The sequence below is a fragment of the Bos javanicus genome, chromosome 28 (assembly GCF_032452875.1).
Source record: "Bos javanicus breed banteng chromosome 28, ARS-OSU_banteng_1.0, whole genome shotgun sequence".
Lineage (NCBI taxonomy): Eukaryota > Metazoa > Chordata > Mammalia > Artiodactyla > Bovidae > Bos > Bos javanicus.
The window spans coordinates 28,427,323-28,453,771 of record NC_083895.1 but is presented as its reverse complement, the minus strand read 5'-3'; the positions used below and the strand labels follow the sequence as shown (position 1 = coordinate 28,453,771).

Sequence of the window (26,449 nt, the reverse complement as noted above, 5' to 3'; positions counted from 1 at the left end):
AAAATTATAGACAAGGATGTTAAGGAGAGATTATGGGGAAAAAAGCAAGCACAAGATAAAGTAAGGCTATTACAACAGACAACTCACAAGGCTCTCAAACAGCTGATTTTTTATAGGCTGTAGCTGGTGGCTACCGAGTCAGGCCTCTGTCATTACTTCTGTCACTACTGGATCTAGGTAAAAGCAGGCTGTTGCTAGTAAGACCCACAGAGAAGGAAAGGAGCTCACAGCTGTATGGAGCAGGCCGAAGCATCAAACCACCACCTCTTGGGTGTGCCATGCCTCCTTCTAATCATATCCTGGGCCTTCTTTCTCTAGAGTTTACCCCTAGCAAGTAGGTCCTCAAGGAACCAAGTCATTTGGCAGAAAAGTATATAGCAAAGGTGGCATTCTTTGGCTTGATTCTGGCAAAGTACAAGTGGGCTGAGAGCCAGAATGCAAAGCTAGGGTACCTGATGGACAGAACTAATCCAAATAATGCTTGAGAAAGACTTCTCACTTCCTGTTCATAATGGAACAAGAGGCCCAGTGGTTACCTCTGCAGATATCTGAAGGGTTCTGTCAGCTCCCAAACCAAATGCAGGGTTTGAAGTCAGTGTCCTTTCATAAGATGGAACCACACTGCCCAGCTAGCTAGGGACCACCCAAGACAGTCCAGTCCATCATCAAGATGTGTGCAGATACGCATGATGACAACTGAAAACATAAGGCAGGACACTGGCTCTGAGGAACTCAAGATGTGAGTTCCCGACTTCCCTTTCAACAGGTGTGACCACCACTCCTGGTGGAGCTACCAAGGGTAGTGCTTGGAACTGAGCAGAGCTGCCACTCATCTATGGCTGTGACCTGGTTCTAGTATCAGTGGGCACACACAACCACCTCACCACAAAGGAGCACTTTCTCACCAGCAGCCAGTTTGCAGCAACCACCACCCCAGCAGGTTATCTCCCCTGTATGCCTAAATAAACAAATGAATGCAGTCATCCGTCCACAATGATTAAGATTTGGGACATTTTATTACTTAGTTGCTTCTTAAGAGATTATTGCTACAATTAGGAAGGGAGCCTTGAGATGGAAAGGGGGGAGGTTAAAGACAGAAAAGATTTAAAAGAGGCAAGTACCATTTTCCAAGTATAAAACTGGTCATATTAAAAGTGACACGGCAGTATATTCATGCAACTACTTAAACTCTAACCCAGAAACAAGAGTACAGTTTTTGCAGAGGCCAATGAGACATCTGCAAGCAACATGATACCATGAAGACATTCCATCTACCTCTGCAGACTAGATGCTACTTACGCACACAGGTATGTAAAAAAACAGAAAGCCCACAAGTGTTAAGTCTAACACTCATGATCGTAAAGTGGCGACAGCAGGTCCCTTTGAAAACACCACAGCCCACAGAGGAAGGTCCTGGGGAGACATGGGAAGCAACAGGACACTCTGCAGGTATGTGCTTCTTCATTTTTAGCAGCTGACAAACCACAGAGGTGCCTCTGAGTGGTTCTGGGTCCCTGGAATTCCTCCAACACGATGAACGCACTGGAGATCCAGGGATGGTTCACACAGAGTGCCCATCAATTCATCAACCAGGGGGAGAATGTAACTCCCCTATCCAAAGGATCTCTGCTTCTAACACAAACATACCCACATTCCTGGAGCCTACAAGGACAGAATGAAACACAACACACCAGCCCTGCAATGACACAGCCAGCCAGTCAGTTATTGTGGAGGAAGCACAGTGCTAAAGAACACTTAGACGAATGTGCCAGGGAGTCTGGGGGAAGTCCAGGCCAGCACTCCCAGTGAAGAAGGCTAGAGGACACCAGCCGGAGGCAGCTGGGTATTCAGGAGTCCCTGAGAAGGGTGGTGGAACAGAGGAAAGTGTCTCCTGACTTACCCTACCCAGGTAAAAACCTCAAAGGCTGATTCAGTTCCCTCTGGGCCTGGGTCAGGAGTAGCCCAGCACTGCTCACTGCTGAGAAAGAAGGCACGTCGTGTGTTGGCATGCGGGTAGGACAGTGGCTCAACTGAGATCAGGGCCCTGTGCCAGGGGCAGAGGGCAGGAAGTGGGCGCAGGGTTGGGTCCTGTTCCTGCGCCACCCTGAGCAACTGGTCTTAACGAAGGAATCCCAGGCCCTAGGCCTCAAGTGACACTTGATGTCTTCCTATTCCAGAGTCTCTCTCATCCTAGCCAGGGCCGAGGAGCGTCCAGTACCTGAGGCTTGACTGCCGTCGTACCTTTGGGAGTTGAATGAAGGGGAAAGAGGCAGAAAGAACACACTAACAGAGATTTTCCTTGCCTTGGGGGCTCTCTCACGCCCTCCCTGGGGAAGTCAAGGCAACTTGTGAAGGTGCTTTGAGCTGTTCCTTCAGGCAAACAAAAAACAAACGTGCATGACAGCTAGAGCAGCAGGGTGGAGGGACTGCTGCTAACTCTGGGTGCTCGTCCTGCGCTGATGCTCAGGGAAGTCTAGAAAAAGGCTTGGTTCCCGTCTTCAGGGGCCCAGCAGAGGGCTCAGGTGTACTCCAAGAGGCAGCACCAGGGCCAGAAGGTCCTAGCTTCTCTGGAACCCACACCATTCTCGTCCTAATCCATGCAAAGAGGAACAAACCACTGGGAACGGAAGGTGACGGCAACCAAGTACTACAAGGGGACCGCAAGCACAGATGGGGAGCAGCAACCACTCCAGACCCTGCCTTGGGGGACTGAGCAGATTTGCCTGACCCTGCTGGCCCCGCATAGCAGAATGATGGCTGGCCAACCTGTGTCCTTGAAAGCATAAGCTGTGAAAGAAGGGACTCTATAGAGAGAACACTAGGGCTGGGAAAGCCTCCTGCTTGAGCAGACCTGACCCTCACCTAGGGGAACACCAGATACAGAACAGAATTCCTGTCTGACTAGCCCAGCTGCCTGAGGTAACAAAGTACACCTTTCCTATCGTAAACTGGAGCCCAGCTTCCCTAAGGAGTCAGGACAGGTCAGAGCTGCCACACCGTGATTAAGTGAAGTTGACAGCAAGAGAGGTTAGAGAAGGAAATGGTTAAAACAATTCCTAGGGGAACATTTAGAACAAGGACAAAATAATTACGTCATGGGATCCTTTGAGGTCTTCACATTCAAAACCACCAAAGGATGAGAATCCTGAGGATCAAGCTGTCTCGTGGTCTGCGTCGTGCTCTATGGAGCAAGACCAGATGTTGAAACCGCATGGCCTGTCCCACACCCCGAGAACCTTCTGAAGGTCAGACACCCCTCGGGGTTACAGAGGGTCTCAGCTCAGCGGGGTTTCGGAGAGCCATTCATCTGGCTACCCTGAGTTGTAGTGTCTGTACTGAAAAGGCTGTCCAAGAAGACGGAGGACAACTCCGCCACCAGGTTCCTGTCGATGGTAGCCTGGGCCATGCCATAGATCGCACCCTGGAAATCCAGTCAAAGAATGTCATTAGTGATGAGGGGTTTGAAGGAAATAGAAAGCTGTGGTCATGCGCTCCTCCTCCCTGCATCTCCCCACTCCCATCCCAGGCGCAGTTCCACCAGAAAGATAGCTGGCATAAGATGTTTGTCATAGGCATTTGCCAGTCTGCCCTTCTGCCTAAAGAACTAGCCTGTGGGATCTGGTGTAGAAAATTTCAGAGGAAACTGGCTTAGTGCCTTTCCTGTGTAAAGATTTTCTTTTTAAAGGAATACTACCACTGCCTGCCTTCATGTTAACATTTATTATTATATCTATAGATACCTTACTTGAGACCAAAAATCGCTGGGAATGGGTAAGCAGAGACCATCAGTTCTGATTAATAAAGAAGTTTGTGGATAAGGGGCAGAGGCAGGAACAGACTGGAGGTCATCTGATTTTTTCAAACCCACCACCAACACCTAAGCTTCCACAGGAAAAAAAAAAAACCCCAAATGTCCCTACCATTCCTGTGGTCTTTGCTTTCGGATTCTTCATGATTTGAGTAACGGATTCCCGGATATCCTTAAGGAACTGTATGGCTACCCCCTTGCGGGTATGTACCAATGTGATGCAGAAATGAAGGCTACGGAAGAAGAAAGACAAAGTGAGATGAATCTGGGACAAAGAGGGAAAAACATTCTGAAATCAAGGAGCTCCAAATGCAGGAATTTATTGGTTGCTTATTTATGTTATTATTCATGACAAGCATAGTCAAGTTGCTCCCAGTCCTAGGCATCAGGGCTCTTAAATACCCAGACTGTTGACTGTAGGCTGGCATGAGGGCATCATGCCCTGAACGTGATCAAGAACCACCGTGGTAAGTCGAATACAGCTGGCTGTTCTGTGCCACCCCTCCCCTCAAACTGTCCACTGCGTTCCTTCAACTATAGGACACTTATCTTAGGTGGTAAACCTCATGGTGATAGGGCCATATGGCTGGGGTCTTGAAAGACTTCAGGGCAAAGAAACTCTGACTCCCTTTGGAGGGAGACTGGGTACAAAAAGACTGTGAAGAGGAGAACAGGGAGTCCGGATGGGACTGGCAGTGCACCAACACGTGAAAGCATCAGGGCTGCGTGGAGGACACCGAGACCCCTACTCTTGCAGCAGAGTGCTTATTTACAGGCATCATGCAAGACTAGAAATGCATATGCAAGGTGACACTATCAGGTCCAAATGATTTAGAGACCCTCTGGAAGGTTCTAAGCTCACCATTCCTCTGATTACCTGAGTAAGAGAGAGAACAGAGCCCAGAGCAAGGGTGCGGGTAACAATCTCACTGTCTCAAGAGGTTGCCACCTCATTTGCCACAGTTTAAAGCTAACAGTCTTATTCTTGAAACTGAGTAACTCCTAACGGCAAGGCCGACGATCTACAGATACTACAGCTGCCATGAAAGTGCTGCTAGCAGTCCCTCTATCCTTGAGGTCACCTTGCTGCCAAAGTTCTTCAGCAGCCATAGACCAAAGGAAGCGTCTTCAAGCTCACCTGGGTGGGAACTGCAACTGATTCAAGTTCCAGCCCTTGGCATTCATCAGGTTGAATAGTCGATAGATATCAAAATCACGAGAGCCCAGAGCGATGACTGACAACTGAGGATTCCCAAAGACAAAGATGCCTTTGATATTTTCTAGTCTTAAACAAAGGGAACAGAAAGGAAATTCAGTCACATACTTCTGGCCATCATCTCATGTCACCCTTATAACAATCTGAGCTTTGGGGACTTGAGTTTCCTAATCAGGTGGCTAGACTGAGAGCAGTAGTTCCTAAATATTACAAACACTTAAAGGCCCAAACCCCACTAGATCCAATACTTTTGGCTCCTAACCTGTCTGCCCAACTCCTAAATTATGTATCCCCCCACCTCCCACAGGAGTATCTGAGGAATAAACAATGCACTTTTTTTTTTTAATCCTAGAAAAACGATCCCTCCATCTCTCCTTAAAAACTCATCCATGTAATCCCTGAAGCAGGAGATGGTACAGCAGTTCTCAGCAGATGGGTGTATCAGGACAATATTCGGGCCTTGGTCAAACGAGCCAGGCCTAGTGGCCACTTTCGTTCAAACCTCGGTAACACACAGAACCAAGCAGGTAACACATGAAGAAGAGACATTAGTGGAGAAGGAAATGGCAACCCACTCCAGTGTTCTTGCCTGGAGAATCCCAGGGATGGCAGAGCCTAGTGAGCTGCCATATCTGGGGTCGCACAGAGTTGGACACGAATGAAGTGACTTAGCAGTAGCAGCAGCATGGTTTTGCCTTAACAACCCAGATTTCAGCACCCCTTCCTCCCCGACCCCTTCCAATTCTTTTCTTCTTCTAATGATTCCACAAGTGTGATTCTTAGACCTGCAGCATTGGTGTCTACTGGGCATTTTCAGAAATGCAAATCCTCACATTCCTGTTCCACACCTACTGCGTCAGAATACTAGGAGTGGGGCCTGGTGGTCTGCCTTTTAACAAGCCCTCCAGGTGATTAGGATTCAGCCTCAAGTTTGAAAACTATTGTCTTAACCATTAAGCACTTGGTAAGAGCTGCCAGTTGGTAAGACATCCTTGGAGACAAGATGGCCTACAGAGGAAGCCTGGCTGTGACCCCAAGTCACAGCACAGCAAGGGAGCTTATTCTCCTCAGCCAGCACCACACTCCTAAGCTTCAGGGGCCTACAGGTGCTGGAGCTGTGGTGCCTGGCCTGGCAGATGCCTTGAGCCTATGTGCATACAACGCAAGAGACAAGGCAGAATGCCAGCCTTGCACACGTACTCTGACTTGAGGAAGCGAGTGGTTTTGATGATCTGTTTGGTAGCTTCAACGTAGCCGCTCTCACCGAAGTACATCAAGGAGGCCCAACAGGCTGCGCTGATGCCGCCAGGCCGTGAGCCCGCAATGGTTGGGGAAGCGTAGATGCCGCCCTGCCAGTCTGTGGCAACGAAGAACTGATAGCTCCTGTACTTCTTGTCAGAGTACAAGAGCACGGAAGAGCCCTTGGGGGCGTAGCCATACTGCAGGGAGAAGCAGACAGGTGAGTGAGTGGTTCGCGTGCAGACCCGCCCCAGCACTCCAGGCATTTCCCCTTCACCTGTCAGGGTCTCTTGACAGTTTCATCTCACATTAAGATTTCCAACTCAGAACTTACTAAAGAATAGAGGAAACCAAAGGGATGGGGTTTAAAATTCTCTATTTTAGGATTAAGGAATCTGAGGCCTAGGAAAAACAATGTCTTATCTAGTTAATGGATTTGCCTCCTCTCATCCAGCATGTAGTTTTCCTTATTTAAAACAGGACCTCAGGGTGGTATGTCAGGATTGAAACTTCCTGGAAGGTAAATTTCCACTGGAAGCCAGGAAAGCAAGGAATTCAGGTCACTTGGAGCAACTAAAATCATGGTTTGACTCACTTTCCATCTTTTTTGCTTAGTATACTTTCCTCTTCAGAATACCATGGTGCTCAAAATCTAGAAGCTACTTAATCCAGCTTTAAAATAAACTATGTACTTGACTAACGTGCCCTCCTAATTAAGTCTCACTGAAGCTAAGATGGAACTCATTTCACTCCCTGAGCCGCACAAGGACAGATGGTAAGAAAAAGGGCATGGGGCTATCTGATGTAGACTTTGTCTCTGGGGATAGCAGGCATGGACACTTCAAACTTCACAAGGCGAACATTCCTGAGCTCGTAAGGGTTCATCCCTTTTCCCAGAGGCCTCTTCTGTTGATAAATTCCAGTCACTCAGGTGCAGGAGCCCCAGGAGCATGGGGGCTGAAACATTAACATACATCCTCTTAGGAATTCTGGTATCAACCTCACCTCTTCCCCAACCCCAAAACTGTTAAGGGTCCAGGATCCTTTCTTTGTGTAAGAGCCACCACACTAGTATGTCCTGGTTACGTATAGTCACTGGATACAGAAATTCTCTTAGCCATATGACACAAAGATAATAGGTTCCTTTCCACTACTGCTCATCACCTCCAGCTCTATATCCTGTCATATCACTTTACCTTGTGACAACCATCAGCTGCCCTGGCAAGAGCAAAGAGCCAGATCTAATTTTACACTTACGGGGGAAACTGAGGCTTTGACTGATTTCTTTTGTTGATGATAGTCAAAATAATCAACTGTCAACTTTGATTAACATGTGGTCTCTCTCTTCACTCACCTTATGAGTATCAGCTGAAATGCTGGTCACGCCTTTCACCCGGAAATCAAACGGCTGCTCCAGCGGGTATCCCGCTTTCTCCATGAAGACGATGAGGAAGCCCCCCAGACAAGCGTCCACATGAAGAGGTATTTTGTATTTGACAGCCAGCTAGTTCCAAAGACCATAAAGAATATCAGTTATAGCCCTATAACAAAAGCTTTGCGAGACATGGGTGGAAAGCTGGGATATAACCACAGAGCATTATGTACTATGTTTTAAAATCCTGGCTATTTTTGACATTCTTTTTTTTTTTTTTTTTTTTTTCTATTTTTGACTTTCTTAATAAAGCTCATCTTTCAAGTATAGTTAGCCTTTAAAATAATTCACCTGAAATGTGATTTCTATTTTAAATATGCAGGGCCTCCAACTCACTGCAAAATCATACAAGAAATCAGCAGAACTGTGATTTAGGCTTGAAGGTGTGTGGTGTCCTGCTCTAGTAACTGCAGGGTGGGGAAGGAGGGAGGGGTGCTCTGGGGCAGCACAGTGGGTGAAGATCACCCTCTGGTAGGCATGCCCCTAAATGCAGATTATTTCCTGATCTGAATCAAAATGTCAGTACCACTGCAGAATGTACAGTTTAAATGTGTGTTATCCCTCCCCCACAGCCCGAGCTAGTCACCTTCAGAGGCTTCCGGAAAGCTGTGCAGCTTACCTCAGGGTGGATGACCGGTATTCACCACCACTGGGCTACAATCTAAACTCAAAATCATTTTCTTCTTTCCTATAAGGCACCATTAGACTCTACTCTAAAATCTCTATCTGCCTGCCTAGTAGTCCTTTCTCCCACATACCTTGGCCACTTCAGGGATAGGGTCTATCACACCATGAGGGAACTGTGGGGCAGAACAGACGAGCATGGCCGTATTCCTAGAGATGGCTCTGCGCATTGCCTGAGGGGATAAAGTTGAAAGGAAAATGAGAAGTCACATCACAGTTACTCTGCTCTTATGCTGCCAAGAGCAGCCTAGGCTACCAACCTAAAGGTTCAGCTCCACCAGCACAGCCCCTTCACCTCTCCAGCCCAGAGAATGACCACTGTCCCACCATGGTGGCCAAATACAAACACCGGGGGAAAACAGTCTGCAAGCATAATATGAAACCGCAAAATCACTGTGATGGTAAAGAATAGTGGGCTAAGAGGCAAGAGAGCCAAACGTGAGTCCTGGCCCCACATTAGCAGTGAAAGCTTGAGGAAACTACTTAACTTCAGTCAAGTATGTTTCCTCATCTATGAGATGCAATAATACTAACTGCTTCTATGCTCTCCCCAGGTTATCATGAGGCTTAAATGCGGCTCTGAAACTAGAAAGTTCCTCTACATAAATGCAAGGCACAAAAATAATTACTAAAGGCTTATTATTCTGGCTTAAAAAAGAAAGCCTACCATTTGAGACCATGTAGATGAACTTGGAGGTCACAATGCTAAGTTAAATAAGTGAAGTGAAGTCGCCCAGTCATGTCCAACTCTTTGCAACCCCGTGGACTGTAGCCTACCAGGCTCCTCCGTTCATGGGATTTTCCAGGCAAGAATACTGGAGTGGGTTGCCATTTCCTTCTCCACGGGATCTTGCCAACCCAGAGATTGAACGGAGATCTCCCACATTGCGGGCAGACGCTTTACCCTCTGAGCCACCAGGGAAGCCCTAAGTTAAATAAGCCAGACATAGAAGGACAAATACTGCATGATTTCAATTATATGGGGAATTGAAAACAGTCAAACTCATAGAAGCAAAGAATAGAATGGTGTTTGCTAGGAGCTGGAGAATGAGGGAAATGGGGAGATGTTGGTCAAGGGGTGCCAACTTCCAGTTATTAAGACGAGTAAGTTCTGGGGATCTAACGTAGAGTCACGTGACTACACTGAACAACGCTGCACTGTATACCCGAAATCTGCTTAGAGATCTAGAGGGTAGTTTTAAGTATGCTTACCATGAAAAAAGAAAAAACTATGTGAGGTGATGGAGATGTTAAATAGCTTAACTGTGATGGTTATTTCACAATGTATCCATATAGCAAAACATCAAATTGCATACCTTAAATATACACAATTTTTTTGGTCAATTAACACCTCAATTAAGGTGCGAGAATAATGCTAGTGGTAATAAATTGGACAGTTTACTTCTAAAAAATACTTACCATTATAAGGCAATGGTACTAATTCAGGCCAACTGAAAACAACAGTGAGTGTCTTGGGGCAAGTTAGTCCAGGCTCATTTTACAAAGAGAAGAGAAAGTGATGGTGCTGAAGCAAAATTCAGGTCTTTAAGGTACCAAGTTAGTCTCAGCTTCCTGTTAAGAGTTCATGTACATATGAAAAGACTGATGCTGCAATGACTCACCACTGCCAGTGGCAAATTTTGCAAGTCCTAATGCTATAATCAAAGGCACTTTGAGCCTATCCATGTGTGACCCTGAAAAAAGCTAGTGATCAGGTGCACTTCCTGCTTCTCCCAGCCCCAGACAACAGCCCTTCAAAGGAACTCACCCGAACATCCACCTCCATCATTTTGTTCAGGGGAACCCGTATAATCTTCATCCCAAAGTAACTGGCGGCTTTGTCAAATGCAGCGTGGGCACTCTGGGGGGCTACGCTAAAGAAATCAGTGAAATTCAATCAAACCAGGTTCAAGAGATACCATGGCTAGCAGTGAATTGCAATCACCAGGAATAAACTGCTGGTTATTTTTCCTCAAATTTTTTAAAGTGTTTCTGTTGTTTTACTTTTTGTTTTAAACACAAAAAGAGGTCAAATGATTTTCTAGAGAAACCTCCCTGCTATTTAGGAAATCACTTTGGTAGCAGGAAGAAATTGGAAGTAATGCCACAGGGAGGAATCCCAAGCTTAAATCAGGGCAGACAGGTAAAAGGGGACAGAGAATTTGGATCAGATCAACGTGAGGGTGTGCTTTCTGGTGGTTGTCTATCCAAAGAAGGGCACCCCAGTGAGGAGCAGGCTTCCTGGCACAACACACGCTCAGGCAGAAAATAAAAGACTGCTTGGCAGGGATGTTAAAGCAGCAGTCAAGCATCACATCAATGGTCGTCTTCATCTCTGGAAGACCACGATCCTGTGAAAAACTAAAATCTCCGTTTGTCCTACACAGTTGGGAACAGCATTTCAATGGTATTGAAAAAGGAAACCAAGTCATTTGCTTTCAGACTTCCCTCAATTACTCCACTCTTAAAATTAATCTGTTCCCTTTGAAGGAAAAAAATTGCCATCACTAAGCACCAAGTACCAAAGATGTATGTGTGAAGAAAGATGGTAGCCTGACTTCCTCTCTCACGCTTGGCGTGAATTATAGCATGAGATCACTGCAACAAAACCCGCAGTCACTGACACCTGTGGGAAACCATTAACCCGAAAGCTGTGGTATGCGCTACTGTACAAGGGAGGGGACTGAGAGAAAAAACTAAAGCAACCAAATAAAATTATGGTCATCTCTGGATTTTTAGAATTTTCCTTCCAAGAACACAGCTGGCAGGCTGAAATTTTCTTAGGGAGCACCCTGAAGCAGTCTAAGTAATTTTTACTGAACTACAATGTTAGAGGGTTTTCCTTAGGTTCCAGATAAACTTACAGTAAGTATCACAGAACTCAAAGATACAGTCCTAACTGTTACTTTTAGAAAAAGAATCTTGTTCTTGCAGTATATACCGTGTATAAGTTTGGGGGTGGGGGTAGGAAAGGGACTATGAACTAGCAGATGCACTCAGGATTTTGCCGAATGTGAAGGGCAGTGGTCAAGGGCACAGGATAGGACGGAGAGGACTGGAATTGCCAGAAGAAGCGGAAAACAGATGGTCAGGCTGTTTCACACAGAGAAACTTAAATGGGGGGAAAAGTCAGCTACACATAACACAAAATATTAGGGGGGAAAAGTTCCAAAAAGCAAAACCTGGATTTGCTGCACACCAGCAACTGTTTACATAGCATTTACATGTTAAGTACTGTAAGTAATCCAGAGATAGAGATGATTTAAGACTATAGGGAGGATGTGTGAAGATCATGTGTGAATACTACACCACTTTACATAAGGGGCCTGAGCATGGAGGATTTGGTATCCACTGGGGTCCTGAAACCAATGCTCCATGGATACTAAGGAACAACTGTACCTACATTTCTGGAGTTTTGATCCCATTCTCGAAGGCTAGTTCCCGATAAGCTTTGCAGGCCATCAAAATACTTTCTGTCCCCCCAGAGGTCACCTGTAATAAAAAAGAGAGTTGGGGTAGCTATCAGCATGCACTTTCTGCCTTGATCTTGAGGGTATCTGATGCAGAGACGTTTAAGCTCTGGGATGCACACTTTAGAGCACCTGCTGCTGTCTTTCAGAAGGAAAATTTGACTTTATTGGCTAAGCCCAATCTTGGCTCAGGAGAAGAATAAAACTACTGAATGATCAGAAGCTCCACACTGTATGTGTAAACAAATAAATGCGTATCTGCCCAGACCACCTGTGCACAACACACTTACATTTCTGTTGTTCATCCAATTGCAGACAGGACAGGGCATTTTATCCCCTTCCAGAAGCATCAGGGTTACTGACTGATTTAAATTTTTAATGCCCACTAAAGAATGTGAAACTGGGAAGTTATAGCTCTAGTCAACTATGCGATACATTAGAAGACCAAGAAGAGACACTCAGGCATTCCAGAGTAAACTTGTGATTTTGACAAGTTTGAAAGACAGAAAAGCAAGGAGCCTCTGCTTAGTTTATTAACTTACTTATCTGAAGTCAAAACAAAAGTCCTAATGTTTTTAAAGAAAAATGTCTTCCTGAAGCTAGGCCTACCTAGCCCCTCTGACACAGGCAAATTTTACCTGAGTTGATACAAAAATACTCGAGGTCATTTCCTTCATCCTGTTTGCCTCACTGGACTACAACCTCATGAAGGTGGCGACCAGTCTGTTCATGACAATATTCCTGACACCCAGCTAGTAAAGCTGACACCCATCAGACCATCAGTTAACATTTCCTAATGCCTGATTTGACTCTCAGTAAACCACAACCAATACAGGTACGCCATACCCATCTGGCTATCCTTTGGTAGCTTCTAAGAATGAAATCATTTCAAAACACACACAACACACAAAAGAGCCATAGCATTGAGCTAGGTGAATATTTCCTTAGATTTGTCATCTCCAAAGATTCATACAATCTTAGAAAACTTTTCCATTTTATAGGTAAGAAAACTGAGCCCTGAGAGACTGATTCACCCAAAGTCATCCATCTTTTGATAAAAAGTAAACCTTTCTATATTTTCGTATTTAGTGTAACCTGATGAGATGAAATGAGAGCAGATGATGGCTGAAATTTCCTAAAGTAATATCCACATATAAGACAAAAATACCATAGGCTACAAAATCCAAGCAGTCAGGAGTTACGTGGCAGATTAAAAAGTCAGTCATTTTGTAACTGAGGAAGCCGTCGGGAAACACATGACCGTCATCCACACAGGCAGGTACTGAGCTGGGGCACAGGACCCTTGTTTGTAGGCTCCTGCATTTCTGCTTACAGCTGAGGTCAGTGCTGCAGATCGCAGTGTGTCCTGGGGTCCAGCGTAAAACCTCAGAACACCACATGAGGAACCAAGACAGCTGTGAAGGAAGTCAGGAAAGCACCAAGTTCTCAGTGCACTGTTCTCTCACTAAGGTTCAGCAATGACCTAAGCAGAAATATTTCCAAATCCCTAGTCACTCACTTTACATGTCCTATTTTCAGTCCAGTAACAAATCCAATCAGTATCATTCTGTTAGGCAAACAATGGTGTACTTTGGACTGTAAAAGCAGGAACACCTAAATTCTGCTTCTGATTTTAATTTCTGACCCCAAATTCTGTGTTCAAATTTTGCTGCTGCTATTTCCTCTATCCCCTGTCCCCTGTCCCACCCCTCCAAAATGGAAATCTAATTCTAAAGAAGACAGAAGCCTCAGTAACTACTTGCCACGTTAGTCAACATCTTTCAACACTTTCAAAAACTCTCACCCCTTATATGCTATGTCAGAAAACAAGAGTAGAACAGGACCTACTGGGAAATTTTTCTTTTAGATACTCTTTGGACCTGATGGCATTTGTACAAGCCAAGACTTTACTGCAGCAACCAAATTTCTTTCAGTATATAAAGTCACCTCCCACTCATTCTAACTGAGGCAAATGAAGCTACAAAAAGGAAAGACAGTGTCAGGTAAAGAATACAGAATGAGAAGAGCTTAAGACCTTAGTTAGGAACAGGCTCCAGACTGCCCAGGCAGTTGGCTTTGTCTTCTGTTTCCTGCCTCTGAACTTTCCTCACCAAAAGGAGATCATCCAGAGAGAGACAGAGACAGATACACAGAAAGGCAGAGACTTAGGAGAGAACCAGAGAAACTCACATAATCCCAGAGGTAATTAGTTCTCTTATAAAAGTGTAAGTATCTGAACAGGCTGGGGATCTGAGATTCTATCTGTCCTTCTGACCCCTGACACAGCACTAGAAAAAGGTCCTAATTGGAGAGGCACGGTTTAATTGTAGCAATGCAAGAAAACAAGAGTTGGACTTTGGTATTAAGATGGAAGACTGAAACTACGTCACAGATTTTCTCTCCCTCGGGACATGAAAGAATGAAGGAAAAAAGCAGTAAAACCCTGCAATAACAACAACCAAACAAGGAGATAATCTAATACAACAAACTTCAAATACTGGTGATGAGAAAACAAGCTTCTGAATCATGGCAAAGAGTCAAACACAGTTCCTAATCCCTCCTCCAAGATATGGAAATTGTCCAGATAAAACAGCAAAATGCTGAGAATTGTCATTAATATTCCCCAAGTCTTCAGAGAAGCAAGTGGAGGGGGTTTCCTTATTGTCAGATGAGTGGGTAAGAGGGATGGCGGCTAAGGAGAAACAAACCGCCCAGGGACAGGGAACACCAGGACTTGCTCTTTAAAGTGAAGACTCCAGGGATATAGGATGAGCTAAAGAAATAATCAAAGCCCAAAGAGTATTATTCTCTTCCAGTTAGGCAGAGTAAACTCTGGTAGGTGACTTTGAATGAAATCGCAGAAGAGGCCGAGATATTCCAACATAGGTGGAACAAAGCTTTACCCAAGCCTTCCCTCTCAGACAAGACCAGACCTGCCATGCATCAGAACAAACAGAATGTCTAGAGACAGTCACCGAAACATGAGCCAAGATGAAAGAAGATGACATGGTAACTATGCAAACACAGAAAAAGAAAAGAAGGTAGCCTGCAAAATAAAGGCCAACTCAGAAGGTAACAACCTAAGGAACAGAAGGAAATTCCTCCTGTTTCTCACTGTAGGACAATATAATAAGAACAGGAATTCAAGAAAACAAGAGCTCAGAGTGGACACTGAAATAACAGAATGAGGCTGCAGACCTAAAAAAACACAAAGTATCACAAAGCATGACTGCAGAATTACTATATACATTAGGACAGCAAGGAACATATTAAACACTGCTGAGAAGCCGAGAACCACTATGCTGATTACAGGAAACGTTTGAGGTCAATTTAGTGAATCCAGAGAAGGCAGAGACTGAAAACTCAGTGCTCTGGAGAACTGTGTCCATGTGCTAGTCATACATAGCCAAAAAGCACTGAGAGGAACGCTGGGCACACATGGAAATCTGTGAGATCATATTCTCTTAGAAAACTGAGTATCGTAGGAAAACCATGGTGAAGAGAGGATTTGGGGGAAAGAGGCTTTCAAGTATACAAAGGTCTCACATGTAGAAAAAAATAATCATGGAACTTCTGTTTCCAGCAATATACATTATACATCTTGGGCCACCCTCCTATATGAAACAGCTAAAAGAGCCTGCTAAAACATTAACAAGTATTTTTACATCCATCCACGACTGAGCTAACATAAAGGAACACACTGAATCAAGAATTATATGATCAAGAATCATATAAGCTAAGTGTCAAAGCTGGTTTTAACTCGGAGGTTTACTGCCAACTCCTATATCAGACTTCAAACTTTCACTTTGACAAATAAACAGGAAAGAAGTTTGGGGCCTGTTCAAGGTGAGGCATCTAAGAGGGCATGGCTGAAAACACTGACTTCACCCACACTCCTGGCAGTGAGAGAAATAAACCCCGCTGGTACAGAAGAAGATAGCAAGAAAAATTGCTATTACCCAGATACTCAGGGCAACGAAAAATAAGGATCTCTCAAGAATGTACGCTGAAACTGCTTTTATTTGAGTGTGTGGTCTGAGTTCAGACTACTTCCACAGTACAAAACTATGGGCTGAAAACTGGACTTACACTGGCTCCGATGTGGCAGTACTTCCCAGCCATTCCCCAGTAACTGGCAGAAGTAAATACAAATCTCTGAAAGAACTTAACTTCAACCATCAAAGTTAAGTTTATAGGAAAACCCTAACTCATAGGGGAAAAAAAAAAATCAAAGAGATAAGGATACAAGACAACATAAGTAAAACCAGAACAGAAACAAAACAAAACAAGTAAGGCTCATGGAATTATCAGACATAGAATGTAAAACAATTATGTGCAATATATTTAAATAAACAAAACATATGCCAAGGAAAGGGACTACAAAGAACCAAACCAATTAAAAAAAAAAAAAAAAACAATTCTCAAGAGTGAAAAACACAGTAAATGAAAATAGAAACCCAATGGAAGAACGAGTAGAATACACACAGTTAAAGAGGGAATTAGTAACACACCTGCGTGTATCACCCAGCTCCAATGTTTCTTAACTCACAGCCCATCTTTCTTCTACCAGCAACTGCCCAAGCCATTGCTGCTATCGAGAATATCAGTTGTTCTAACAGTTACACCTTTACAGGCTATCTATTTTGGGGGACTGCTTTTAAATATGAACTAGAGGTGTGTTAGCCTTTCTCACTCTTTCTTTCATATCTCTTAACTTTCTATTCGTCTCTCTGGGTTTTATTCTGGTTAACTTGTCTTTGTTCCATAAATTTTACTCTTAGGAACCATGAAAATATTTTACATGGCTATAAATGAACTAGGGCTGATTCTGGATCTGAAGTAGGAAATGTAAAAGATATTTTCACCAAATAAAAATATTTTGTCCAAAAAAAGGGGGGGAGGGTGGGGAGGAAAGAAAGGAGGCTTTCAAAAACTACTTTGAGTCATGCAAAAAGACACAGGAGTCAAAATTAAGAAGCTCTCACTGGCAAAAACTGGAGTAATCTGAGCATCAATCTGAGTGACAGCTATGGTAGATTGAAGCATACACAGTCCCTACAATTTATCAACCCCACCACTGACAGATATTTGAATTATTTCCAGTATTTAACTATCATGAACAATGTTGCTATGAATATACATCTATCCTGATATACACATGTACTAGCTTTCCTAGAATATATCCCAAGAAGTGGAATTTTAGGGTCATAAAATATGGTTATTTTCCACTTTACTAGATAAACTGCAAATTGGTTTTGTGGTTGTTTAACCTGTACTCTCTTAAAAGTTCATAAAGAGTCTAATGGCACAGAATACCCAGGTACTGTAAGAATACTGGCATCTGTGTTACCCATTCATCTAAGTGCCATAAGGGAACCCACTTATGATTCAGTTTTTAACAGTTTTAGAATTTTTTTTTTTTTAATGAGTGTCTGGAATACCAGATTGATTTTTCATGGTGCCAACTGAAAAGTAAAACCCAATGCTGCTTACTGGGGGAGAAAAGAGTAACTATAAAATGTTCTTGTCTTGGATGGGCCCTTCAGTAGTTTAACTTGCAGACTTTATGATGATTAGAGAAGTATGACAGGATCAGCACCTAGAGGTTACCATTATAGTACCCCGGGTTAACTCCATCTTGCATAAGCTGAAATTTAGTTTTTTCTAGAGAAGGCAATACCAGTCTGTAGTAACAAATCTCAGTAGAAGTTCATCAATCACAGTTTAGGAAAACTAACAAACATCTACTAGAAAGAACAGTTGAGAGAAGGAATCCTCGTGTGTATCTTTAAATACAATGACTCTTTCTTTAATCCTAAACCAACTAAGATTTGATTTATGGCAAAACAATATCCAGCTCAAGCAAAACAAGTATATCAAAAAATGATGAGATGCTTTGACAAAATTATACAGCAAGGAGATCCAACCAATCAATCTTAAAGGAAATCAACCCTGAATATTCACTGGAAGGACTGATGCTGAAGCTCCAATACTTTGGCTACCTGATGCAAAGAGCTGACTCATTGGAAAAGACCCTGATGCTGGGAAAAATTGAGGGCAAGAGGAGAAAGGGACAATAGGGGATGAGATGGTTGGATGGCATCACTGACTCAACGGACATGAGTTTGAGCAAGCTCTGGGAGTTGGTGAAGGACAGGGAAGCCTGGCGTGCTGCAGTCCATGGGGTCACAGAGAGTCAGACACGACTGAGCGTCTGAACAATAACAACAAAGTGGTTAGGTGTGTGGGTCAAAGAAAGAAAGGGAGGGGGAGAAAAAGAGGAGAGGCAGGAGAACTATCCTGACAATGTAAGTTTAAAGATTTTCAAAATAAAAGACTGAAGAGAAAAAAAATCTAGAAGATATTTACTAAAATGCTGATAAGCCACTAATTACAAAATTGCAAGTAATCTTTAAAAATTTCTGTTCAACTGGATCTTCCTACAATAATCATGTATTATTTGTGTAATAATGTTTTTAATAACCTTCTACTTTATGCTAAAAAAAAAACACAAGTCATATTATAGAATGTCATTTGCGTATACTTACACATCCACAGGAATCTGGTCCCCCATTGAATAGGGAACAAGCCATCCTCACAATCTCTGCCTCTATCTTCCGGAGTCCGGGGAAGATGTCTGGATGCAGTGGATTACTCCATGCGAAATCTCCATAAGCCTACAGAGAAACGCAAGCACAAGTGGAGATGCTTACGTCATACAGGAAAAAGGATCAGGCAAACCATGTTAGATACAACAGGAACTGGGAAAACGGTAGGATACGTCCTCCGGTCTAAAGAAGATTGAAGTGTTGTAGTGGAGGAGACAGGCATAAAAATTATTTTGACAAAGTGGTAACAGAGAAAGTATAAATGTGGTTAAAAGCACTGACTAAAAACACCCACCAGACCCAGTTTGAAATCTTAGCTTTATCTGTCACTTCTAGCTGTGTAATCTTAGGTAAATAACCTCACTGAGGCTGTTTCCCCATATGTTAACGAGGATAATCCCAGTACACAGCTGATGGGGTTCTAGCCGTAAGTAAGATAAGACACACGTGAAGCACACACACGCAAAGCACTTAGTAGAGTGTGTGGCACAACTATTTTCAGTGTGATAGCAGATCTGTGTATGTACATGAAGGTAAGGGGCCTCAAAGAGGGAGTAGCAAACATTCTGAGTGGTCTGGTGGTGTCTGTTGAGTGGAACCTTGAGCCGTGAATAGGAATTCATCATTAAGAACAGGTAGCAAGAACAAGGGAAAGGAAAACAACAAAGGAGCAAGGCACTCAGTAAACAGAAAAGGCAGCGGTTAGTGTTCATGTGGGAAAATCTGGCTCACGAAGGGACTGGCATTTTTGGTTGCATAAGCAGCTTAGGATTTGTCCTATAGACAATGGGAGTCACTGAAAGATTGTTAAGCACAGAAGTAAGGTCAGGGTATTATGTCAAAATACAGCTGAGCAAAACATGTAGTGTGTAGTAAGCTGTGCACAGTTTCATAGTTCTAATAATCAAACACAAAGACCTTAGAAAGCAACAGTCCAATGCCAATTTTGTATGACAAAGTGAGATTTAAAAAATAAATCTGATTAGAAATGGAAGAAGCTAAAGCAATTCTAAAGTCAACCAAAAAATATGAGAATTATATGAATTATAACTGAGACCACTGCTCATTCTCAGATTCTGTGATTTGAGACTCAGGAAATCATGACCAAGTTTCCATCCCTTATCTCTTCTGATCCAACAAAATATACCTTATCATTAATAATCGCAAATGATGGACTACCTTCCCTAGCAATCTGCTTTCTACACAAGGTGTCTATTAAGCCTGGAGACATAAATAACATCTTACTTTTTTACAGACTGAAGATGTCTTGGACAATGTTATGCATTTTTGTCTGTTGGGTAAGAGACACTGAACCTCTTTAGTTTTAACAATAAACTTTGCTTAAGTAATTTTTTTTTAAATTACAAGAATAAAGAGAAAAAGATGTGATCATCTAAACCAGCAGAGCCGCACACTCCTTCCAAGGACTGAGCACTTGCTCACCTTCACGAGGAGGTCGGTGAGCTCCTTCTCCCCACTATACACTGCTCCGGAGGCTTTCCCCTCTTGCCACAAGACATCTGCAGAGAAAAGGCAGACCACTGGGTCAGTAAGCAGGAGCCTCTGGGGAGACAGATTCTAAAGAAGAAACAGGGAGAAACTCCTCTGTGTACAAGAGTTGGAGCAGAACCTCCAAGGCGTCCTTACATTAAATCAAGAAAAAGAGCTTCAGTAAAGAGTGTCACAGCAAAATAAAGATGAAAGGTCAACCACTACCATCAACAACAGTGTGAAAAAGGTAGCAACAGCATCTAAGTACAATAGAGAGCGTCCACTAGTAACGTCGTCATCCCCAGCTGGCCTCTAACAGCAGAACCACTTCTTCTGTCTACACTCGTTTTCAGTTCTCTGTATGGCTCCGCTTGACCTTTTTCTGCAGTGGCTTCCACCTTCTCTCCCTTTCTAGCCAGTCAAAGGGAGTGTGGAAACTGCTATGGGCACAGTTAGCAGAAAGAGTAAGGCAAAGTGCAAAATTTCAGCACAGTATCACCAGAGCTGGAGTCAGGGAACTGAATCTCTGACTGGACAAACCATGGTGAGATGTGAGCCATCAGCATCGTCCTCAGACAAGCCTGGAAACCCATACAGAGTTAGCCACCTGCTTCCAGCAACATGTGCTGCAGCACTCAGCGTCAGCAGCACAGCCAACACTGGGAGAAGGACCAGAGGAAAGGTTCCTGACCGGGATGTGAGGTCCGACCTTACACTATTCTCTGAGGTCCTCCCCCAGAAACACTCCCCAATACCAACAAATCCGTTCACGTGGGGGTCTCGGGTCCTTTAAGACAACATGCCTGTGCCCTACTGAAAGTGAGTGGTGAGAATTATAGAAGCACTCAAACTGAAAACTGCTGCCATGGTTCTGACAAAGCCAAGGTCCGCAGCTCCAGTGAGAGCACAGACTGAGCAGTGACTATCCAGACAAACCCTCGTTCTCATGTGACCAGCAGCTCTGGCTTGTGGCCAAGCTAACTTTGTCCTCAGAGGGACTGGTTTGTGACAGGCACGTCTTCAGACCAGAGGTCACCTGCATTTCAAAAGTAGGGTGTGTGTTTCATTTCCTGTTCTTTTACTGGAGCTGCAGAGTAATGGCAATGGACAGCGACTTAGAAATGGAAGGGAGGGAGACAGGAGGCAGCCAACCCAGCACTCATAATTGTAGACATCTTTAATCCACAGGTCTCAGAATGCTAATCCCTGTTTTATATCCTGTATCATTCCTGGACTGTATCTAGTTTTGTATCACCTGATCAAAAATATCATCAAAAATTCAACACATGTCAATTAGAACTTTTAAAATACAATATGGTACCCTGGATCCTAGAACAGGAGAAAGGACATTATAGAAACCCTGGTGAAATAGGAATTGAATCTGTGGTTTAGGTAACAGCACTGTACCAATGTTAATTTTTTTTTTAGTTTTGACAAACGTACCAAGCTTATTTTAGATGTTAACATCAGGAGAAGCTGAGTGAGAGGTTTGTGGGAAATCTCTGTATTATCTTTGCAGACTTTCTATAAATCTAAAATTATGCCAAATGAAAATGCCTATGTTTAATTTATTTGTAATATAATCCTAAGTTTGTAACAAACATGTTTGCATTAATAATAGTTAACATTTATTGAAATTTATTGAGTACCTATTATAAGCCAGGTATTATATGCTTATATGTATGACTGCATGTAATCGCTACAATTATCCTTTCAGGTAAGTACTACAATTACTATCCTCATTGTAGAGAGACAGATACAGAGGCATGGAGAAGTGAAGTAACTCACCTGAGGCCATCTTGTTAAGTGGCTGAACCCGATGTGAGTCAAGCCTGAGTCCATGGGCTGTACTCTTAACACTAGGCTGCTAAGTGCATTTATCCTTCCTACATGCATACATGTACATGTGTGGGCTTATTACACAAAACACCATTAACATTCTGAGAGAGAGAGAGAGATATATATATCATCTGTGTTGGTCCTTTGAGGATGAAATTATACTGACTTCTTATTTCTTCTGTGCCTCTATACAGATTCCATAATTGCTAAAATGAATCTCTATTTCAGTCTTATCACATATTTTGTCTTTCCAAAAAACAAATCTATTTTATTCAGGCTTAGAAAAGAAAATGGAACCAAGTTCCATCTTCTCTGAGATCTGCTTGCTTTATAGGTGAAGAATGAATCTAAATACAATTTTTAAAAGATGAAATTCAGCCTTTGAGACAGGAGGCGGGCCCTCCTGAACACAGAAGCACCAGGGATGAACTCTACTTAACCTCTATAAACATCCATGATGAGCGAGTGACCAGCCACGGGAAGAAGTAGGGAGCATGCATCTGCTGAGAAGCGTACCCTTCGAGCTGTATTCTTTGAGTTTCTCCAGAACGGCAGCCGGGCTCAGGCCTTGACAGGGCAGGGCTTTCACGTAATCTTGGTCCACTTTCAGGAATGTCATGCTCTTGCTAATATCTTCCTTGGTCTTGTTCAACTTATCTTGGATCTCCAAAGGTAAGGAAGATAAAGTTAACAGGAGACAGGAGAATACAGTACTGAGAGTGAAGAACCAGTTACGTCACCAAACAACCACTCGATGCTGGGCACTGCACAAGTGCGCGAGAACAAGGACGGTACTTTTTCTTAAAGAGGTATGTTGACATTTTGACCCCTTCACTGTTATCTCACCTGGACAACAGTCTCTTAAAGTCTGCAAAGTCAACTTTCTCTCGAAAGGTCAAAGATACACTCGGTTCCCCACCCCACCCCGTCCCTTTCCTTTGTCACGTTGCTATCACCAATGCTTTGCTTGGTTTGCATTTGCTGAAGTCAGCACTTCTCTGTGGGCAAGAGTCAGACCTTGTTCATGCCTTGACAGCAGCTACAATATATGCACCAAAGAAACCAAGGTAGAACCATGAACAGTAGCCAGAGAACAGGCCAAGCAGCAGTAAACAGATTCTGGTGCTTGGGCAAGTGATGGGCCCCTTCACCAGGCACACCCAGAACCACCAGGAACTGGAGGCCTTACCAGAATCCCCACACAGAAGAGTAAGACAGACGTGCCGGGAAGAGCCAGGGAGGCTGCCATCTGTCTCCTCAGGTTGGAAGCTCACACTGCCCCATTCTCCAGTGCCAGGACAGTGGTCCTTCTGCCACATAATTTATCAACTATGGTTATTTCATTTCCATCCTCATCAGACATGTTCTTTCATTCCTTCACTTGGTAAACATTTGTTGAACTACACAGCAGTGATACACAGTGAACAAAACAAACTCAGGCAGTACACAGCTTAGGTGGGGCAGGGCTAAGTCGTGTCCTGAAGCTTATCTGTAAGCATCACAGTCAGAAAATCAAGGTAATGAAAAGTGCTAGGGTAAGAGGGGAGGGGAGGAACAGAGCAGATGGGAAGAACACAGCAGAGGCTGCCAGTGGTAATGAGAGACTCTTGGTTTGCAGATTTAGGGAAGGGTGGCTACACATTACGACTTGTGTGTGTCACAGTGACATGGTTTCAGCCCTATGTCTGCTAAAGTTTGATGTCTCATTCCCAACATTTAGGTTGTCTCATCTCTAGCAGTGGATGATTAGAATCCAAGACGGTCTTAGATGCGGCCCTCAAAAAAAACACAGGGAAAGCCCCTCCTTTAGAACATGTCTGTAACAGTCTATCAGGCAGGCACTGGCAGGAAGACCAGGGCACACTCCTGGACAATGCCAGGGCAGCATGTGATGGACATGAAGATATTTTTTAGATTTAAATAAAGAACTGTGCTGCATAAATGTAACCAGAACTATGAAAGCTGGGCTTCCATGCACAGATGATGCTACTGTAATAAAACAGACAAAAATGACCATGAGAGGCATATGAGAAAGCACAGCAAGCACTTCCTCAAATCATCTCATCAATTCTTGCCTCAGAAGCTCCACTGCATTTTAATTTCTTCACAGCATTTATCTCAAAGGGAAATTCGTATGCATTTGCTTCCTTATTCATTTTCTGTCTTTCCTTAGTACTGAAATGTAGATTCCATGTGGGAAGGGCATGGCCTCCCAAGTGGTCCTACACTATGTCCCCAGCACCCAGAATGGTACCTACGCTGAGCAGATGCTCAATGAATGAGGAGGGACACACACACTCGCTCAAAACGAGTAACTTTTGTCTCTGCACCTCAACATCTGCATCTGAAAGTTGAAAGGTGATTATACATTTTCTAAGTACCTTCCAATGCTGTTGTATTTACTGAGTAGCAAAATTGAATAGTATCTTCCAATGCTGTTATCATATAAACTTAATGGGTTCTGGAACCCCAGCATTCATTTGTATCAAAATTAGAAATGGAAGGAGCAAAGTGTAAGGAGTAAGGGCAGGGGAAAAATACAGGAAATGATAAGGGGAAACACTCTTCTCCCTTGTAATCAGCCTGTCCTCTGTATCCTTCTTCTCCCCTGCTCTTTGTTCTCTAAGGACTACAGCAGATTGATTTCAGGGCTTAATATGATTAAGGGTCAAATAAAAGCCCTCATTTCTGTCCTTCTCCAGCCGTTACTACTTCCACTTCCCCACAGGAAATGAACCTAAAAATACAAAGTTCTGGGAGAGTTCACACAGTGGTCTGAATGAACATCAGTCAAAGGCTGGAAGTAACTGCCGTCTTTTCTGATTTGGCCAGGCAAGGGGGAAAGGAACTGAAAGCCAAAAAAGAAAGAAAGCTTGCAGGAAAGCTGAGGGGGAAGGTGGGAGGCAGGGGAGATGACGCCATCGAGGGTCGTGTGCCTTCGTTAGAACCCGCAGAGGGGCCTGCCCTATTTGTCTTCATCTGTGATAAAGAACCCGTGGGAAGGTAGAGGCGACTGTCTCATCCTGAGCATGGGTGAGGTCAGAGAGGAGCCAGTGAAGGGAGCAGACTAGACTACAGATACGAACAAAGAGCAAGAGGACAGCTCTGCTCTCTAAGTTTCTGAACCTGGGATCAGCAAACTACAGGCCTAATCAAACTACAGGCCGAGTGTGGACTGTGGCTATGAAGAGATTCTTGCTGCAACACAGGCCCACTCCTCCACCCATTGTTCTACTGCTGCTTTCCCTCCACAGGGACAGAGCTGAAAAGCTGACAGATGTGGCGTGGCCTGCCACGCCTAAAACGCTTCATATCCAGCCTGTTACAGAGAAAGCCTGCCAACCCTGAACCATGTAAGCACTCAATCCCTGCTAAGTATCTAAATTCAGCTCAGCCAAATATTGCTCCGCTTCCCTCGTAGCTTAGTTGGTAAAGAATCTGCCTGCAATGCAAGAGACCAGGGTTGGATTCCTGGGTCGGGAAGATCCCCTGGAGAAGGAACTGGCAACCCACTCCGGCATTCTTGCCTAGAGAATCCCCATGGACAGAGGAGCCTGGCAGGCTACAGTCCATGGGGTCGCAAGAGTTGGACACGACTCAGCGCCTAAACCACCACCACCAAATACTGTTCCAAAGCTTCCTGTCACTTCTGTCAGGTTGTCTAATTTCAAATTTTTCCTGAACAGACATCTCCTTTCTCCTCTGGTCAAATATGGTGGAGAAAGAGTGTCGTCACGCTTCTCACTTGTGGCACTTCCAGCGTTGAGTCTGATGGGTCTCCGCTGTGTGGCCTGTCCTGCGACTGGAGGATGTTTAGCAGCATCCCTCGCCCCTGTCTGCTCAGTGCCCAGAGGACTCACCTCCTCTTCTGATATCCAAAAATGTCTCCAGATGTGATCAAATGTTTCTTGGAGATGGGGGACAAAACGCACCCAATCCCCCTTGAACTCCTAGTTTTAGTAAATAGAAAGAGGTGTGATGAACATGGGGGAGGGAAGCAGTAGGGAAAAGTGAAATGACTCTGCTTACCTTACGACCAATGATAGGCATCTTCCGGATAAGCTTAAAACATCTCTTCTTAAACCTTGACCATAAACCTAAAAGAAACAAATGGTTCTATTGAAATTCCCATGGATTATGACCTGATAGTCATAATGTATGAACTATTGAATATTCAGCATGTCCTCTGTAATCACACTTGCCTTCAGATTACAAAGGTAAGTTTCTTAAAACAAAAAAACAACTTTTAATTTTTGAACAAGTAATATAACATGGTTCAAAAAAATAAACACACACACACACTCTCATCTATCCCCCAGACCCTCATCCTACCCCCAGCTTAGTACAACTACTACTAGTTTCTAGATACCCTTCCAGAGTTTCTGTATGCATATACAAGCAAGAGGGAAGACTTGTTCTTGTCTTGTCTCTTTTACACAAAAGGCAGCATGCTCCAGCACTGCACGAGACCCGTTCTACTCAGCAGCAGTCTTTTACAGACCGGTGCTCCCTAACGCAATCTTACAACTGTGGAGTATTCCATAGATGGACGTACCTTAGTTCATTTAACCTGCCCTTTCCTGATGGAAACTTAGGTTGTTTCTGATGTCTGCTGTTACAAACCACGCTGAAATGGCTCAGCCTTGTAACACATGCTGTACT

At 43.8% G+C, this 26,449-nt stretch overlaps 1 protein-coding gene across 4 annotated transcripts in view; it reads right to left on the bottom strand.

The window, feature by feature from the left end:
• Positions 1–997: 997 nt before the first annotated feature.
• Positions 998–26,449, bottom strand: part of SGPL1 (sphingosine-1-phosphate lyase 1) — a 53,634-nt gene continuing 28,182 nt past the window's right edge. For 3 of the 4 annotated variants that reach the window (XM_061405249.1, XM_061405251.1, XM_061405250.1), the window contains 12 exons: positions 25,817–25,884; positions 22,304–22,451; positions 19,901–19,977; positions 18,398–18,526; positions 11,783–11,871; positions 10,148–10,253; positions 8,454–8,552; positions 7,618–7,767; positions 6,225–6,463; positions 4,947–5,093; positions 3,921–4,041; positions 998–3,421 (listed from right to left, as the gene is read on the bottom strand). In XM_061405249.1, the coding sequence (XP_061261233.1) occupies positions 3,281–3,421; positions 3,921–4,041; positions 4,947–5,093; positions 6,225–6,463; positions 7,618–7,767; positions 8,454–8,552; positions 10,148–10,253; positions 11,783–11,871; positions 18,398–18,526; positions 19,901–19,977; positions 22,304–22,451; positions 25,817–25,884 (1,514 nt within the window). In that variant the 3' untranslated portion in view covers positions 998–3,280. The remainder of the gene's footprint in view (positions 3,422–3,920; positions 4,042–4,946; positions 5,094–6,224; positions 6,464–7,617; positions 7,768–8,453; positions 8,553–10,147; positions 10,254–11,782; positions 11,872–18,397; positions 18,527–19,900; positions 19,978–22,303; positions 22,452–25,816; positions 25,885–26,449) is intronic. The other variant, XM_061405252.1, reaches the window with a different exon arrangement.